Raw genomic sequence first — 19,998 nt, 5'->3', positions numbered from 1 at the left:
CACTAGGAGCAGGCAAAGTGAAAAAAAAATACATTTGACACTGTGCTGTTCTATCTAATAGTCAAATAAAGGGCTTCCTCCAATACCCTTCAAATCAATAGTAATTCAGTGATTTTTCTCTAATAATATTTAACTATCTACTGAACAACAGTGTAGTAAATTATATAAACGTATTTTTTTTTTAAAGAGAGTAACAAGTTATTTATTTATACACCAATTTAAGTCACATTATTACGATGCTTACCTTTCTCCCGCACTGTGTGCTCAGGGGGAGGCGCCTTCTCTATGCGGAAGGGCGGAACTTGGTTTCGGACCTTCCTGTTTCTAGCAGCGCTCGGAAGTGTGGATCAGCGTCTGAGCAGTTACGGCAGTCAGGCTCTGGGAGTAGTCGCTTCTGTTATTTGCCTGCCACCGGCTCCGGTAAGGTAGGCACCTCAGTCAAGTCTGAGGTGTGGAGTTGTTCCATCAGAGCGTAGTCTCTGTCTTAACCGCTTTTGCTCTGTGGGGAACTTCTCTAGCTGGAGTTTAGACTGAGGAGAATAATAATTAAAATTAAAGAATGTATTATTATAATTTAACTTCCATTTTTGGAGTTGGTGCTTGTTAGTGTAAGACATAGTTATTTTTGATACTGAGCCCAAGGTCTCTAAGGAAGATGCTGTTCAGGTCTTACCACAGCCCTCTCCTGCAACGTCCCAAGCCTCAATGGTGTCGCATGAAGTGCCCTACGGTTCCTCTATAACTCCTGGGAGAGTAAATCTAAAAGCAGAAATTACGGCCCAGGTTTCTTCAGCAGTATCTGCAGCTATAGCTTCCTTTCCAATGTTAAAGGGGAAGCGCAAGAAGAAACTTAGAGATTCAGAGAGCAAGGTTTCTTACTCCAGCAATGCTTCTCAAATGATTCTTCCTCTTAAATCTGATGAGGAGGATTCTTAGGGAATTTCTGAGGGTGAAATCTCAGACTCGGACAGTGTAATTCCTTCATCTGACGCTGAGGTGGTATCCTTCATATTCAAGCTTGAACACCTCCAGGTACTGTTAAAGGAGGTTTTCGCTACTCAGACACCTGTAGTTGTCCACCCTAAGAAATCTAGTTAACTTAAGTTACTTTGATGTTCCTTCTTCTAAGGAGTTTTTTCCCGTGCCATAGAGATTACACAGGAATGGGAGAAGCCGGGGGTTTTCCCCGTCTCCTATTTTCAAGAAGATGTTTCCGATTGCAGATTCTATTAAGGAAGCATGGCACACGGTACCTAAGGTAAAAGAAGCTATTTCTACCTTGGTTAAGAGAACTACTATTCCTATTGAGGATAGTTTCTCTTTTAAAGACCCTATGGACAAGAAGCTATAAGCTTATTTAAAGAAAATATATGTTCACCTAGGTCTCCAATGGTAACCTGCGGTGTGTATTGCCACCGTGACAATTGCTGCATCCTATTGGTTCAATGCCTTGTCTGATTCTCTCCAGGTGGAAACTTCCTTTGGATGAGATCCAAGACAGGATTAAGGCTCTTAAACTAGCCAATTCCTTTATTTTGGATGCTATTCTGCAGGTTGTTAGACTGGGAGCAAAAACTTCTAGTTTCTCCAACATAGGGTGTGTCCGGTCCACGGCGTCATCCTTACTTGTGGGATATTCTCTTCCCCAACAGGAAATGGCAAAGAGCCCAGCAAAGCTGGTCACATGATCCCTCCTAGGCTCCGCCTACCCCAGTCATTCTCTTTGCCGTTGTACAGGCAACATCTCCACGGAGATGGCTTAGAGTTTTTTAGTGTTTAACTGTAGTTTTTATTATTCAATCAAGAGTTTGTTATTTTAAAATAGTGCTGGTATGTACTATTTACTCAGAAACAGAAAAGAGATGAAGATTTCTGTTTGTATGAGGAAAATGATTTTAGCACCGTAACTAAAATCCATGGCTGTTCCACACAGGACTGTTGAGAGCAATTAACTTCAGTTGGGGGGAACAGTGTGCAGTCTCTTACTGCTTGAGGTATGACACATTCTAACAAGACGATGTAATGCTGGAAGCTGTCATTTTCCCTATGGGATCCGGTAAGCCATGTTTATTAAGATAGTAAATAAGGGCTTCACAAGGGCTTATTAAGAATGTAGACTTTTTCTGGGCTAAATCGATTCATTATTAACACATATTTAGCCTTGAGGAATCATTTATTCTGGGTATTTTGATATGATTATATCGGCAGGCACTGTTTTTGACACCTTATTCTTTAGGGGCTTTCCCTAATCATAGTCAGAGCCTCATTTTCCCGCGCCGGGTATGGCGCACTTGTTTTTGAGGACAGCATGGCCATGCAGCTGCTGTGTGTGGAGCTCTGATACATAGAAAAGTCTTTCTGAAGGCATCATTTGGTATCGTATTCCCCTTTGGGCTTGGTTGGGTCTCAGCAAAGCAGATTCCAGGGACTGTAAAGGGGTTAAATATAAAAACGGCTCCGGTTCCGTTATTTTAAGGGTTAAAGCTTCCAAATTTGGTGTGCAATACTTTTAAGGCTTTAAGACACTGTGGTGAAATTTTGGTGAATTTTTGAACAATTCCTTCATACTTTTTCGCAATTGCAGTAATAAAGTGTGTTTAGTTTAAAATTTAAAGTGACAGTAACGGTTTTATTTTAAAAACGTTTTTTGTGCTTTGTTATCAAGTTTATGCCTGTTTAACATGTCTGAACTACCAGATAGATTGTGTTCTGACTGTGGGGAAACCAAGGTTCCTTCTCATTTAACTATATGTATTTTATGTCATAAAAAAAAAAAAAAAAAAAAAAAAAAAAAAAAATTTAGTAAAAATGATGCCCAAGATGATCCTCAAGTGAGGGGAGTAGCATGGTACTGCATCATCCCCTCCTTCGTCTACACCAGTCTTGGCCCATACAGGAGGCCCCTAGTACATCTAGTGCGCCAATCACTCCTTACTATGCAACATTTAACGGCTGTAATGGATAATTCTATCAAAAACATTTTAGCCAATATGCCCACTTATCAGTGGAAAGCGCGACTGCTCTGTTTTAGTAAAATCTGTAGAGCATGAGAACGCTGATGATATGGTTTCTGAAGGGCCCCTACACCAGTCTGAGGGGGCCAGGAGGTTTTGTCTGAGGGAGAAATTTCAGATTCAGGAAACATTTCTCAACAAGCTGAACCTGATGTGATTACTTTTAAATTTAAGTTGGAACATCTCCGCGGCTCTGCTTAAGGAGGTGTTATCCAATTTGGATGATTGTGATTATCTGGTCATTCCAGAACCACTATGTAAAATGGAAAAGTTCTTAGAGGCCCCGGGGCCCCCCGAAGCTTTTCCTATATCCAAGCGGGTGGCGTACATTGTTAGTAAAGAATGGGACAGGCCCGGTATACCTTAGTACCTCCCCCCATATTTATAAAATTGTTTTCCTATAGTCGACCCCAGAAAGGACTGATGGCAGACAGTCCCCAAGGTCGAGGGGGCGGTTTCTACTCTACACTAGCGCGCCACTATACCTTAGAAGATAGTTGTGCTTTCCAAGATCCTATGGTTAAAAAATTAGAAGGTCTGCTTAAAGATTTTGTTCAGCAAGGTTCCCTTCTACAACCAATTGCATGCATTGTCCCCTGTCACTGCAGCCGCGTGTTTCTAGTTGATGAGCTAGGAAAGGCGATTATTAGTAATTCTTCTTCTTATGAGGAGATTATGGACAGAATTCCGTGCTCTTAAAATTGGCTAATTCTTTCACCCTAGACGCCACCTTGCAATTGGCTAGGTTAGCGGCGAAAAAATTCTGGTTTGCTATTGTGGCGCAGAGCGCTTTGGTTAAAATCTTGGGCAGCGGATGCGTCTTCCAAGAACAAATTGCTTGACATTCCTTTCAAGGGGAAAACACTCTTTGGCCCTGACTTGAAAAGAGATTATCTCTGATATCACTGGGGGCAAGGGCCACGCCCTTCCTCAGGATAGGTCTTTTCAAGACCAAAAATAAACCTAAGTTTCGTCCCTTTCGCAGAAACGGGATCAGCCCCAAGGGCTACGTCCTCTAAGCAGGAAGGTAATACTTCTCAAGCCAATCCAGCCTGGAGACCTATGCAAGGCTGGAACAAAGGAAAGCAGGCCAGGAAACCTGCCACTGCTATCCAAGACAGCATGAAATGCGGGCCCCCGATCCGGGACCGGATCTGGTGGGGGGCAGACTCTCTCTCTTCGCTCAGGCTGGGGCAAGAGATGTTCTGGATCCTTGGGCGCTAGAAATAGTCTCCCAAGGTTATTCTCTGGAGTTCAAGGGGCTTCCTCCAAGGGGGAGGTTCCACAGGTCTCAGTTGTCTTCAGACCACATAAGAAGACAGGCATTCTTACATTGGGTAGAAGACCTGCTAAAAATGGGAGTGATTCATCCTGTTCCATTAGGAGAACAAGGGATGGGGTTCTACTCCAATCTGTTCATAGTTCCCAAAAAAGAGGGAACGTTCAGACCAATCTTAGATCTCAAGATCTTGAACAAGTTTCTCAAGGTTCCATCGTTCAAGATGGAAACCATTCGAACACTCCTTCCTTCCATCCAGGAAGGTCAATTCATGACCAAGGTGGATTTCAAGGATGCGTATCTACATATTCCTATCCACAAGGAACATCATCGTTCCTAAGGTTTGAATTCCTGGACAAGCATTTCCAGTTCGTGGCGTTTTCTTCGGATTAGCCACTGCTCCTAGGATTTTCTCATAGGTACTAGGGGTCCCCTTCTGGCGGTGCTAAGACCAAGGGGCATTGCTGTAGTACCTTACTTGGACGACAGTTCTGATTCGACGCGTCGTCCCTTCCTCAAGTAAAGGCTCACACAGGACATTGTCCTGGCCTTTCCTCAGATCTCACGGATGGAAAGTGAACGTGGAAAAGAGTTCTCTATCTCCGTCAACGAGGGTTCCCTTCTTGGGAACTATAATAGACTCCTTAGAAATGAGGATTTTTCTGACAGAAGCCAGAAAAACAAAAACTTCTAGACTCTTGTCGGATACTTCATTCCGTTCCTCTTCCTTCCATAGCGCAGTGCATGGAAGTGATAGGTTTGATGGTAGCGGCAATGGACATAGTTCCTTTTGTGCGCATTCATCTAAGACCATTACAACTGTTCATGCTCAGTCAGTGGAATGGGGACTATTCAGACTTGTCTCCGAAGATACAAGTAAATCAGAGGACCAGAGACTCATTCCGTTGGTGGCTGTCCCCTGGACAACCTGTCACAAGGGATGACCTTCCGCAGACCAGAGTGGGTCCATTGTCACGACCGACGCCAGTCTGATGGGCTTGGGGCGCGGTCTGGGGATCCCTGAAAGCTCAGGTCTTTGGTCTCGGGTAGAATCTCTTCTACCGATAAATATTCTGGAACTGAGAGCGATATTCAATGCTCTCAAAGCTGGCCTCAGCTAGCGAGGGCCAAGTTCATACATCAAACCATCAGGGGGGAACAAGGAGTTCCCTAGCGATGGAAGAAGTGACCAAAATCATTCTATGGGCGGAGTCCTCACTCTGCCACCTGTCTGCTATCCACATCCCAGGAGTGGAAAATTGGGAAGCGGATTTTCTGAGTCGTCAGACATTGCATCCGGGGGGAGTGGGAACTCCATCCGGAAATCTTTGCCCAAGTCACTCAACCGTGGGGCATTCCAGACATGGATCTGATGGCCTCTTCTCGTCAGAACTTCAGAGTTCCTTGCTACGGGTACAGATCCAGGGATCCCAAGGCGGCTCTAGTGGATGCACTAGTAGCACCTTGGACCTTCAAACTAGCTTATGTGTTCCTCGCCGTTTCCTCTCATCCCCAGGCTGTAGCCAGGATTCAATCAGAGAGGGCGTCGGTGATTTTGATAGCTCCTGCGTGGCCACGCAGGACTTGGTATGCAGATCTGGTTGAATATGTCATTCGGCTCCACCATGGAAGCTACCTTTGAGACGAGACCTTCTTGTTCTAGGTCCGTTCGACCCACTCCAGCTGACTGCTTGGAGATTGAACGCTTGATCTTATCAAAGCGAGGGTTCTCAGATTCTGTTATTAATACTCTTGTTCAGGCCTGAAGCCTGTAACCAGAAAAATTACCACATAAATTTGGGTATAGTCTGTTGGTGTGAATCTGCAGGATTCCCTTGGGACAAGGTTAAGATTCCCTAAGAGTCTATCCTTCCTTCGAGAAGGATTGGAAAAAGGATTATCTGCAAGTTCCTTGATGGGACAGATTTCTGCCTTGTCTGTGTTACTTCACAAAAAGCTGGCAGCTGTGCCAGATGTTCTAGCCTTTGTTCAGGCTCTGGTTAGAATCAAGCCTGTTTACAAAATTTTGACTCCTCCTTGGAGTCTCAACCTAGTTCTTTCAGTTCTTTAGGGGGTTCCGTTTGAACCCTTACATTCCGTTGATATTAAGTTATTATCTTGGAAAGTTTTGTTTTTGGTTGCAATTTCTTCTGCTAGAAGAGTTTCAGAATTATCTGCTCTGCAGTGTTCTTCTCCTTATCTGCTGTTCCATGCAGATAAGGTGGTTTTGCGTACTAAACCTGGTTTTCTTCCAAAAGTTGTTTCTAACAAAAACATTAACCAGGAGATAGTTGTGCCTTCTTTGTGTCCTAATCCAGTTTCAAAGAAGGAACGTTTGTTGCACAACTTGGATGTAGTTCGTGCTCTCAAATTTTACTTAGCAGCTACTAAGGATTTCAGACAAACTTTGTCTTTGTTTGTTGTTTATTCTGGTAAACGGAGAGGGTCAAAAAGCAACTTCTACCTCTCTCTCCTTCTGGATTAAAAGCATTATCCGATTGCTTATGAGACTGCCGGACGCAGCACCTGAAAGAATCACAGCTCACTCCACTAGGGCTGTGGCTTCCACATGGGCCTTCAAGAACGAGGCTTCTGTTGATCAGATATGTAAGGCAGCGACTTGGTCTTCAACTGCACACTTTTTCTAAATTTTACAAATTTGATACTTTTGCTTCTTCTGAGGCTATTTTTGGGAGAAAGGTTTTTGCAAGCCGTGGTGCCTTCCATTTAGGTGACCTGATTTGCTCCCTCCCTTCATCCTGTCCTAAAGCTTTGGTATTGGTTCCCACAAGTAAGGATGACGCCGTGGACCGGACACACCTATGTTGGAGAAAACAGAATTTATGTTTACCTGATAAATTACTTTCTCCAACGGTGTGTCCGGTCCACGGCCCGGCCCTGGTTTTTTTTTTTAATCAGTCTGATAATTTTATTTTCTTAACTACAGTCACCACGGTAACATATGGTTTCTCCTATGCAAATATTCCTCCTTAACGTCGTCGAATGACTGGGGTAGGGGCGGAGCCTAGGAGGGATCATGTGACCAGCTTTGCTGGGCACTTTGCCATTTCCTGTTGGGGAAGAGAATATCCCACAAGTAAGGATGACGCCGTGGACCGGACACACCGTTGGAGGAAAGTAATTTATCAGGTAAACATAATTCTGTTTTTTTGCTGTTCTCTACGCTCGTAGGGCATTGTGGGTTAAAATCTTGGTCTTCTGATGTTACTTCTAAGGTCAAGCTTTTGGCGATTCCTTACAAGGGCAAGACCATGTTCGGAACCTGGTCTGGCAGAAATAATTTCTGATATTACAGGTGGGGAAAGGGTCTTTCCTTGCGCCATGATAAGAAGAATAGACCTAAGGACTTCAGAGTAATTTTCATTCCTTTCATAGCTTCAGAGGAAAGTCTTCCCCTTCTTCTTCCAAGCAGGAACAGTCCAAGTCTGCTTGGAAACCCAATCAGTCTTGGAACAAGGGGAAGCAGTCTAAGAAACCCTCAGCTGACTCCAAATTAGGAATGAAGGGTTTGCCCCCGGTCCGGGATCGGATCAGGGTGGGGGCAGACTTTCTCAGTTTTCTCAAGCTTGGATAGGGATGTCCCAGATCCCTGGGCTGTGGACATAGTATCTCAGGGTTACAAATTGGAATTCAAAACCTTTCTGCCCAGGGGCAGGTTTCACCTCTCAAGTATTTGTCTGTAGACCAGGCCAAAAGAGAGGCATTTTTTAAATGTGTTCCGGATCTTTCCTCCTGGGAGTGATGTTCCGTAGAGGAACAGGATCTAGGTTTCTACTCAAAATCTGTTTGTGGTTCCTAAAAAGGAGGGGACCTTCCGGCCTATTCTAGATCTAAAGTGTCTAAACAAGTTTCTCAGAGTAACCGTCGTTCAAGATGGAAGGACTATACGTTCCATCCTTCCCTTAGTGCAAGAAGGTCTGTTCATGTACGATCCATAAGACCTGAAAGGATTGCGTACCTTCATGTTCCCATTCACAGGGATCTTCACAAATTTTTGAGATTTGCTTTTCTGACAAACTCTTTGTTTGTGGCTCTTCCGTTTTGGCCTCAAAGGTTCTGGGGACTCTTTTGGCATGATTCGGGTCTTGGGGAATTGCTGTGACGCCCCTATTTAGACATTTTAGTTCAGATGACGCCATCTTTTCAACAAGCAAAATCTCACACAGAGATCTTGTTGTCTTTTCTACGTTCCCACCGGATGGAAAGTGAATCTTAAAAAGAGTTCCCTTGTTCCAGCTACAAGGGTAGTTTTCTTAGGGGACTATAATAGATTCCCATCAATGAAAATTATTTCTGACGGAGGTCAGAAAAGCCAGAGATTTTTACTCTTGCCTCTCTCTTCAGTCTACTGGTTCGACCATCAGTGCTCAATTTATGAGGTAATTGGTCTGATGGTTGCTGCCATGGACCATCATTCCTTTGCCTTCGTATTCCATTTGAGAGCTCTGCAGTTATGCATGCTCAGGCAATGGAACGAGGATTAATGCCGGATCTGTCTCAGAGGATAGATCTAGATCAGTCGACAAGAGATTCTCTTCGGTGCCTCAGCTGTCCTTAGCCCGGTTTATCGGGTTCCAGTCAACAACATAACCTCAGTGGCTTACATCAACCACCAAGGAGGAACTCAGAGTTCCTTAACCATGAAAGAGGTGGGTCTGGATTATTCTGTGGGCGGAAGCTCACAACTGCTGTCTATCTGCATCCACATTCCAGGAGTGGGACAACTGGGAAGCGGTTTCCTGAGCAGACAGACTTTTCATCCCGGGGAGTGGGAACTCCATCTGGAGGTGTTCTCCAGCTTAACCCTCAAATGGGGGGTTCCCGGAGTTGGATCTGATGGCGTCTTGGCAGAACGCCAAGGTACGGTTCAAGGTCAACGGACCCACAGGCCGCTCTTATAGATGCTCTGGCAGTTCCTTGGGACTTCAGGCTGACCATACCTGTTTGCTCTCCTTCCACGAGTCATTGTTCAGATCAAGGAACTTCCACCTTGGAAGTTGCCTCTGAGGAAGAACCTCTCTACTTCAGAGTCAATTCTTTCATCCAAATCTTGTTTCTCTTAAAGCTGACTGCTTGGAGATTGAACGCTTAGTTCTGTCCTAAGCGAAGGTTTTCTGAGTCAGTCATTGAGACCATGAATCAGGCGCGTAAGCCTGTTACTAGAAAGATTTACCATAAGATATGGCGTAAATATCTTTATTGGTGTGAATCCAAGGGCTACTCTTGGAGTAGGGCCATGATTCCTAGGATTTTGTCTTTTCTCCAGGAAGGTCTGGAAAAGGGTTTGTCAGTACCCTGAAGGGTCAGATTTCTGCTTTTTCTGTCTTGTTACATAAACGTCTGGTGGATGTGTAATCTTTTTGTCAGGCCTTGGTCAGAATCAGGCCTGTGTTTAAGTCATTTGCTCCTCTTTGGAGCCTTAACCTTGTTCTTAAGGTTTTGCAGCAGGCTCCGTTTGAGCCAATGAATTCCATAGATATTAAGTTGTTATCTTGGAAGGTTTTGTTTCTTATGGCTATCTTTTCTGCTCAGAGAGTTTCGGAACTCTCAGCTTTGCAGTGTGATTCGCCTTATCTTATTTTTCATGCCGATAAGGCGGTTCTTCGTACTAAGTTTGGTTTCCTTCCTAAAGTTGTTTTTGGATAGAAAATATTAATCAGGGGGGGCGGAGTTGGCTCTGCATCTGAGCGGTCGCACTTCACCTCAGCTCCGGCTGTTATTATCAGATTTTTGCATTTAAGACCGCTCAGGGCAGGCAACCTTTCATTTAAAAACATTTAACTAAGAGGCAGAATACCTATGTCAGTCTTGACAACACAAAAGCTTGGGGTAGTGCCATATCCTACGATTTAGGCCCCCTGAGACCGCTGCAGCAAAAAAAACGAAGAAGACGCCATTTTGCTAACCTAACCACGCTGGCATTCTTACACTGTGAATAGCTCCTTTATTACTGTACTGTTACGGACTGTGTAACTTTTTTAACATGGACCGGCACCTTTCACACTCAGTGGCCATTGATCTGTTGACTTTGTTTGAACAGAAAATGTATTGGTGTTTTCAAGACCTGTCACACTCCTTACATCAGGAAGCTCGCAAGCTCTGGCGCCAGCTATGAGGAATGGGAGACTGAGAAGCATACTGGGAACGCTATCATGAGCCCTCAGGACCCCACGCAGTCTGAATGCACGGAAGACCCCACCATGGAACAGACTAATCTGAAGCAACTGAGGCTCCATGAAAGTCCCTCTGAATCGACCCTTACAGCTAAAATACCCCCACCGCTACATATACCAGAGTGGTCTCCTTCTGCTCAGAACCTGAAAGTCAGGATTCATTGCCAACAGCAAAGATCTCCTGCAAGCTTACGGCAGACGTCTGTTGGATGGGGCTCCCTAGTTTCATTGCCCCGAGTCAAGTGCTATAGCTTACCCTGCATTCCGATCACTACAACTGCTCTCCCCTGGCGACAGCTTGGTCCCCGCACTGCGGCTCCTGGGGATACACCCGGAGTCTCTCTTCCTGTTTCAAGGGACACGGAGGAACTTACTTTTGGCTTCCTAGCAATGCGGCCGGTCGCTGGGAAGCGTCAAGCCCAAATTGGATGGCAGCCTCTGAGTTCTGCACTATTGAATACAGCCTCCACTCCATGTGTCTCACGCTCAGACCTTCCGGACTGCAGAATTATTTTTGGAGACGCCAGCTTGTATCTGCACCCTGGGAGCGCTACACGTATGCTGGGAGCCGGCTCTGAACCTGTCCCGAAAATTAACTGCAGAGACTTAATACTGTGGCTCTCTCTATGGAGGTCATTATTGCCCGTAGGTGTAGGCTAAAGATTAGGACTTGACTATACACTCTGAAGGGCTCAGTTATTGCACACACCGCAAGCCCTGAGTGTTCACATCCGCTTTTTGTGAGGTTATTCCACCTGTTCCTATCTCCAGATAAGCTTAAAATTGGGCTCTAAACTAAATATGTTGTTTGAACTTTAGTTTTGTGTTTACATATCAATGTATACCGCTGTATTGTTTTGCTGTTTAATTATTAACTGTCTGTATATAAGGGGGTATTTACAAGTTCACTAAGGTTCTTCACATTTGTACCCCTCAGGTTTATCTCGCCTTCCCATTCAAATTTACTTTAGTGAGGATTATTCTGTAATGAGAATATGAGTTTCATTCTTCTTTCTCTCTTCTTATCCTCTGCTTGATACTAGATAAAATAGGATAGTGCCATTATATATGTGTACAGTCAAAAACTATATTTGCTGAGGTCAATGTCTAAGCTACACAACACGCCCATCTAGAGAGAAAAAGGCTCTATGATTTGTTTAATACTAAAATTGAACCAACACTAAGCCGTAGCTAAATATACTGAAGGTCAGCTTTTTACACAATGTATATTATTAGCAGTTCATCATTAGCTGAGTTCAATTTACCCACTATAACTGGTCTCCTATACTATTATAATCCTACAAATATGTTTTGTTCATAATACTTGAACTGTCTTTACCTTTGTTGTGACTTGGATGCCTGCTGTACAGTTATTTGTAAACAGTGCTTCTAGCTTATAACTAGATTTCACCCTGCTCTCATCACTGGTATCTTATATACATAAAGGTGTTCTCATACCAGGGTTAAGTTTAGCGGTTTTTAATAGTGCACAATTGTTGTTATTTTTTTTTATGCTACTCTTCTCCCAACCTCATTTATTAAGCCTGGAGGACCCATTCACCTTTGTAACCTCAATAATCTTAGGTAGTTCCTTATTTCATTCTGCTTGCTCCATTATTGTACATATTGTAGTCGGGAGATCTATATAGACCTAACATATATATCTATATACTAAATAGTTTTAACAGGGGAATACCTCAACTGCTACCCATTGAAATGAGCAACACATTCTACTCTTACATAGCCCTTAAAACACCACTATATATAGGGTTCACCTAGAATTCGTCCATTGTTATAGCCTGAATGGACTATAGTCCTCCTTATTATTTAATTAATTACGTATACCACAGGTGTTCCTTCGTAGGCTACCCCTATGATTATATAATCAGACTGTTACTTAATCCTAGCACTCTACTAATTTAGTATCTTATAAGGATCCGCTCCCCATCCCCTCCCCACTCCACTTCGAGCGGCTCTTGCCCGCTGAACTTCCTTTACCCCTCCCGCTAACCTGGTCCAAGTGTGGCCAGACAAACACTAATCTCCACTTGCCCCCAATGTTTTCTCTCTTTTAGATTAAATAACTGCATGAATGGCATTGTGGAGACCATACTTGCTATATATATAAAATGTAAAAATGAGGTTTCATTCTCCTTTATTGCTATACTGGTTACACATATATTACAATTGCACGTTTGTTTGCCAGATACTGGTTGTAAATTTCATGATCTGCAATACTGGCAATATTGACACCAGACACTGTTCTATATTATATAGTTATTGTTTTGATGTTCTTCCAGAGACACATAGGATCCTGGCCCAGAATGGTTTTGCCTCCACTTTTTAGATATATTTTTGGGCCTACAATATATGTTTCACTGTCATATTTTCATTGTCACTGGATGAATATTTTCTGTAATACTTGTCTCAACCTCAATAAAAATATTTAAAAACTTCGATGTTGTGCATGCTCTAAAATTTTACCTTCAGGCGACTAAGGATTATCACTAGTCTTCTGCCCTATTTGTTTGTTTCTCTGGGAAACATAGAGGTCAGAAAGCTACTGCAACTTCTCTTTCTCTCTGGTTGAGAAGTTTAATTTGTTTGGCTTATGAGACTGCTGGGCAGCAGCCTCCTGAGAGGATTATTGCTCATTCCACTAGGGCTGTCTCGTCTTCTTGGGCTTTCAAAAATGAAGCTTCTGTGGAACAGATTTGCAAGGCTGCAACTTGGTCTTCTCTGCATACTTTTTCTAAATTTTACAAATTTTATACTTTTGCCTCGGCTTTTGGGAGAAAGGTTCTTCAAGCAGTGGTGCCTTCTGTTTAGGTTACCTGTCTTGTTCCTTCCTAATCATCTGTGTCCTCTAGCTTGGGTATTGGTTCCCAACAGTAATTGATTATGCCGTGGACTCACCATTTCTTAGGAAAGCAAACACAATTTATGCTTAACTGATAAATTTATTTCTTTCTGGATATGGTAAGTCCACGGCCCCACCCTTTATTTTAAGATGGTTATTTTTAGCTAAAACCTCAGGCACCTCTACACCTTGTGTTGCTCCTTTTTTCTCCATTTACCTTCAGTCGAATGACTGGGGTTTGTAGGAGGGGGAGTGATACTTAACAGCTTGGCTGTGGTGCTCTTTGCCGCCTCCTGCTGGCCAGGAGTGATATTCCCAACAGTAATTGATGATTCTGTGGACTCACCATATCTGGAAAGAATTTTTTTTATCAGGTAAGCTTAAATTTTGTTTCTTCTGGCTCCGTTACTAGAGTTTTCTACTGTCTCTGCGCCTCTTAGACAGTACAGCTGAATCCTGAATAGCTTAGTCAGTAGAGCATCAGATTATTAATTTGATGGCCCAGGGTTCAAGACTCCTGTTTGAGAGAGATCTTCTTTAACTGAGTATTTGTCCTGTCTTTATAAGTGAGAACTTTTCTTCTGAGGAATTATCCTCAAATTCGTATCAGGAATCTAAGGAGACTACCTTTCATTTAATGGTAGAGCATTTGCTTTCCTTACTTAAAGATACATAATACTAATATGCTAAATCACTTGAAAGTGATGCAGCATAACTGTAAAAGTTGACAGGAAAATATCACCTGAGCAGAGATACTGATTTGCTTCTTAAAGTCCTTTACAATGGGGTGTAAATACTTAGGACATTTTGAGGTAAAATATCTTCCTTTTTTACATAGAGATGTTCAGGTGATATTTTCTAGTCAGATTTTTACAGCTCTGCTGCAGCACTTTCAAGTGTTTCAACATTTGGGTATCATGGCCCTTTAAGGAAGTTTTGATGACTTTAGGGGTCCAGGATCCTAAGCCTGTGGAGAAGAGGTTTTAGAAGCAATTGGATATTATTTTCAAACCAAAATGTAAGTCAGCTGAGGTTTTCTTGTCCCCTTCCTTGGTCACTGATATTATTTCCAAGGAACGGGAGAAACCTGGGATTGAAGGACCAGAGGGGAGTGCATAATAAGAAGACAATGATTTAACACCTACTCTGAATTTCAAATAAGCAGTAGATTTTTAAAAAAAAAATTTTTATGACCAGTTTATTTTTTTTCTCCCATTTTCTGGCCCCCTGTACCATGTGACAGACATCAGCCAATCACAGACTATTATACTCCTGTGAGCTTGTGCATATGCACATCAGGAGTTTCTTCCCTAGAAAGTGTGAAAATAAAAAGTGCAAAATTTGATAATGGAAGTTAAAGTGTCTTTAAAATGGCACGCTCTTTCTGAATCATAAAAGTTACTTTAAAGCACCATTTCATCACCATTTTTCTGCAGTGTAGTAATCCCCTCAACCCTCCACCCCCCTGATCCCTCCAAAACAGCTCTCTAACCCTCCCACTAATGGCAGCCATCTTTGGTACTGGCAGTTGTCTGCCAGTACCTAATTTATACTTTTTTTTTTCCTTTTTCTGTAGTTTAGTGGTCGCCCTACCTCTCCCCTCCCGGCTATCATTACATGGGGACCACTTCCCATTCCCAGCCTTTTCTGTAGTTTTGCACACCATCCCTCCCTCTCCCTTCAGATTTTCTCTCTGGAGAGAAAGGACCCTCCCTCACCCCCCCTCCGCCGCTTGGCCGCCTACCTGCCTCCCGCTTTTTCTCCCACACCTCCCATCGGCAGATGACAGTGTCACTGTGTGTAACAATCAGGCATCTGCCTTCATATGGAACCAGAGCACCGATCGTGCTTTGTTTTCATATGCAGGCAGATGCATGCAGCTGAGGAATAGCAGCTTTCTGCTGTCACGTTACAGCCAAGGCTGCTATAACTTCCTGAAGCTAGGATGTATATATACGTTATACGTTACACTGGGCAAAGTACTGCATAACGTAAATATACGTCTTTTTGGGTCAAAGGGTTAATCCGATCTGTTTTTGTGTTCTAGTAACTGAATTTGCAGCTTTCCTTAAGGTTTGGATTAACATTACCAAAGTATTATAGTTTTTATATATTTGTTTTTTTCTTTATATTTAATGCAACTGTAATTTAGGGGTAGCCCAAAAAGCCCTAAATAATAAGTTGGTTTTTTTTGGGTGGTGTCCGTGAATATTAATTTTTGGAGTGGTGTAGGCAGAATTTCGGGATTAATGTGGGCTGGCTCTAAATTTGCATTTGTCAGATGGAAACCCTGAGAGGTTTAGTCATTCACACTCTCCCTATTGCAGCTTGTCAGGTAGCTCTGTCTGTGGCAGAGGCTGTTTTTTTAGCCCTGCCTGTAGTAAATTGGTTGGCAGGTGTAGTTAGCCTTGTATTGTTTACTGGTTAGAATGGTTGGGATTAATTAACCCCGTCCCTGACAGAGTCACCGGCAGAGGTGGCAAACCCCTGTCTGTGACAGGTGAATTGAGCAAAATATTTATAGTCTTTAATGGAAACTTCTGTATCTATGCTACAGATTAGCATTAGGTGAGAGCTTTATAAATTTTGGGGACAGGGTGCCACAGCTCTTAAAATTTGACTTGTGCCTAATTTTTACTATACTTCATATATTTAAGAATATTTTGACAAATTCAGAAGTTTTATTATGAATTCAAGGACCCGCAATACATATAACTTTTAGCTCCTATGTTTTTGGATTATTCTACTTTTACAGATGTATTTGCATCTGGCTTTTCAATTGTCTTGTTTAAGGTCATATAAATTTGTCAACCCCTTAGGTAATGTGTACCGCTTTATACATAAACAACCAACCACACTTATTTGGAGTGATACAGATGGATTGAGTATTTTTTCAGTACATCTATGTTAACATGCTACCTTTTCAAAATATTTCTAAAATGGAGGGTCCCAACGGAGTGCCAGTACGTGCATGGCAGGAGCTCTTGGTCTAAGTATAGATTTGGTCAGGTTAATTTTTTTTTTTCTTACTATTCTTTATGTAAGGTGAATGATGCTTTGTTTTTTTAAAATGTGAAAAAAATCTTAAAAACTGCCAATATTAGCCAGGGTTTTGAGTTAAGTTTATCAGAGTATTTTATTGTTCCTTATTTTGTCATTTTACATGAATGATAAACGTTTTCTGTACAAAAGCTCTCTTGTTTTTTGTGTGTTAACATCTACTTTTTTATTGCAGTGCAATGGAAAGTCATTCTCTTCTGAATCCAAACCTGCAGCAAGGTGAAGGAGTCCTCTCTAGCTTCCGTACCACGTGGCAGGAGTTTGTGGAGGATCTTGGGTTCTGGAGGGTACTCCTGCTCCTTGTCGTTATTGCTCTTCTCTCCCTCGGCATAGCATACTATGTTAGTGGGGTGCTACCGTTTGTGGAAAATCAGCCTGAACTTGTGCACTAAAGCAAATGCTTTGTCCATATATGCATTCAGCTTCTCATTCAGTTTCGATGCAGTCATATTTTTTATGAGCTGCATTTATAAATAGAACCACTTCTCATACAACCTTTAAAAAAAACTATTTAATTGGGACTAACACTGCAAGCCTTTCACATTCCAAGAGGATATTGCAATGGATTAATAATATAATTGTCTTGGATTTATATAAATGAAACCTCAAAATCTCAAGTATATGGTTAACTGAAGATAATCTGACTCTTATTTCCTGTAGGAAGAATCTCCGTTCTTCAGTTGAATTCTTTTCAGATGAGTGAAACAAAATCCAATATGAAAGTCAATCGAGGTTCATTTTTTATTAACATTTCAACTGGTCATCTTTGGCTAAATCACTTGAAACTGATGCAGTATAACTGTAAAAAGCTGACAGGAAAATATCACCTGAGCATCTCTATGTAAAAAAAGGAAGATATTTTACCTCACAATCTCCTCAGCTCAGCAGAGTAAGTTCTGTGTAAAAAGTTATAATTCACCTGCTCCCAGCTGCAGGTAAAAATAAAAAAAAATATGAAGAAATGAACAGCAGCCAATCAGCATCAGCAGTGCTGAGGTCATGAACTCTTACTGTGATCTCATGAGATTTGACTTAACTCTCATGAGATTTCATAGTAAGCTTCCTTTACCTGATTGGTGAAATAATATGAGAGTTCACGAGGCTCATCCTTTCAGCTGTCCCAGGACAGACACACTAAAATGCTGCTTAGAAATCCTTTACAATGGGAGGTGACTACTGAGGAACTTTTGAGGTAAAATATCTTTCTTTTTTACATAGAGATGTTCAGGAGATATTTTCTAGTCCGCTTTTTACAGCTATGCTGCATCACTTTCAAGTGTTTAAACATTTGGGTATTATGGCCCTTTAATTCTTTTTTATGATGCAATTTTAAGCAACCTTCCAATTTTAAGCAACCTTGCAATTTATATATTGATAATAGGAGTAAATTAGAAAGTTGCTTAAATTGCATGCTCTATCTAAATCATGAAAGAAAAAAATTGGGTTTCATATCCCTTTAACTTAAAGGAAATATGTAAATTTGTACAAGTATATTCTGCACACATGCAATATAGCATCAAAAAAGTAAGACCTCAAAATAAGGATATATACAAAAAGAGAATATAGTAATAAAAAAGTAGTCAGAGACGGTGCAATACCCACCATTAGAGCAGCATCATTAGTGTGGGATCCCCCCACCTCTCTGCGCCAACTTGCTTTGTATACTTGATAACTTCAGACGGATCACGGGAGGAGATTACGGAGAACAGTCTACAATGGAATAGAAGGTAGAGGCTGGTGCAGTTAGGAGACACCGTAATGGCAGTCTCCTTTATTTGGAATCAGTACACTGTGTCTTTCTCCCCTGTGTCTGTTGTCTTTGCTTTGTTGGCTAGTTGATGCATCTAAGGCACAGAGTACTTTAATTTATGTGCCTGCACCTTCAATTTAAGAGACAGTCATCTGTGCTTTTTTTTTTTTTTTACCATAACCTCCTGGACATTTAGTAGCCGGCAGACTGTGGGGATACCATTTTTTTTTTTTTACCATAACCTCCTGGACATTTAGTAGCCGGCAGACTGTGGGGATACCCTTATAAAAGGTTTCATCGATTTTCATAATAAATTGTTGAATATTTGGCAATTGCATTGTCCCAGACTCTATTTTTAATCACTATTATACACCCTTTATCTTAGATTATAGGGTACAGCATACTAGCCTTTTGGTGTTTCTCCTTATTTGGGGGTCTTCCTTTTTTGATGGTATATAGCATTTTGATACTAGATACACAACTGTAAAGTCAAATTTTTCATAGTTTACATTTGTTAGGTTATTTAAAGAGAACTTCTTCATGTGGGATTTCTTTTGCTTCCATATTATGCACACAACCATGGTCTCAAATGAAAAGCAAGTATTTGACTTCAACAAGCAGTGATTCATAACATCAGAATATTTGGTGCAAGTTAAAATTTCCTTTTATTCAACGTGCAAAGTTCACCAAAAAAAAAGTAGATCTCATCTTACCACAAATTGGTCACAACTGCTCTAGAATTTTCTAGCAGCTATCTGAAATTTTAATTCCATTCTTTCATTTTTGCTTAAAAAATCATTGCAATTAAAACAAATTAACTGCTATATTTAAAGGGACAGTACACTGTAAAATTGTTTTTATATGAATGTATTTCTTCTGCTGGCTGTGTTTACTTAGGCTATTCAATAGAATATACTCCAGTATAGAAACTTTCAGTATAGGTTGGGATAACACAGGCTAAATCAGCTATTTCAAATGCCAAAATAGGGGTAAAGGAGCTACTTGTAAACAATTTAAAACAACCCAGCAGGTAAAATGAATTATTGGGAACAATTTAAAGGGGAGAACATTTTGGGTGAACTGTCCCTTTAATTAGTTTAATTGGGTATATTACTACTAAAGTCCCCTCTTATCTCTCTCCTGCTAAGGAATTAAATGCATAGGCAGTAGCACACACACTGCTCTCTTATTCTGCTCCAGAAAATAATTAGTGCCGGTCAGCCAATTAAAGGGATATGTAACCCCAAAAAATTATATTGTGATTCAGACAGAGTGTACAACTTTCTCCTACATTGGTGTGTCCGGTCCACGGCTTCATCCTTACTTGTGGGAATATTCTCTTCCCTAACAGGAAATGGCAAAGAGAGCACAGCAAAAGCTGTCCATATAGCTCCCCCTCTGGCTCCGCCCCACAGTCATTGTCTTTGCCGCTCTGAACAAGTAGCATCTCCACGGGGATGGTAAAGAGTATGTGGTGTTAGTTGTAGTTTTATTTCTTCTATCAAGAGTTTGTTATTTTAAAATAGTGCCGGTTTGTACTATTTACTCTACAACAAAAAGTGATGAAGAGTTCTGTTAAAAGAGGAGTATGTTTTTTAGCAACAGTAACTAAAATCCATTGCTGTTCCCACGCAGGACTGTTGAAACCAGAGAACTTCAGTTGGGGGGAACAGTTTGCAGACTTTTCTGCTCCAGGTATGACTAGTCTCTTTTCTAACAAGACATAGTAATGCTAGAAGACTGTCATTTTCCCTTATGGGATCGGTAAGCCATTTTCTTAGACTCATAACAGAATGAAGGCTTATAAATGGGCTCTATACTGGTTGACACTATTGTGGGCT

General features: G+C 41.6%; 1 protein-coding gene across 2 annotated transcripts in view; it reads left to right on the top strand.

The window, feature by feature from the left end:
- ANKRD46 (ankyrin repeat domain 46) overlaps positions 1-18,489 on the top strand; it is a 92,752-nt gene extending 74,263 nt beyond the window's left edge. For both annotated transcript variants that reach the window (XM_053715248.1, XM_053715247.1), the window contains one exon: positions 16,583-18,489. In XM_053715248.1, coding sequence (XP_053571223.1) covers positions 16,583-16,799 — 217 coding nt within the window. In that variant the 3' untranslated portion in view covers positions 16,800-18,489. The remainder of the gene's footprint in view (positions 1-16,582) is intronic.
- Positions 18,490-19,998: the final 1,509 nt, after the last annotated feature.

Source organism: Bombina bombina, chromosome 5 (assembly GCF_027579735.1).
Source record: "Bombina bombina isolate aBomBom1 chromosome 5, aBomBom1.pri, whole genome shotgun sequence".
Classification (NCBI taxonomy): Eukaryota; Metazoa; Chordata; class Amphibia; order Anura; family Bombinatoridae; genus Bombina; species Bombina bombina.
Note: the sequence above shows the minus strand (reverse complement) of the source record. Positions and strands in the feature narration are given on the sequence as shown.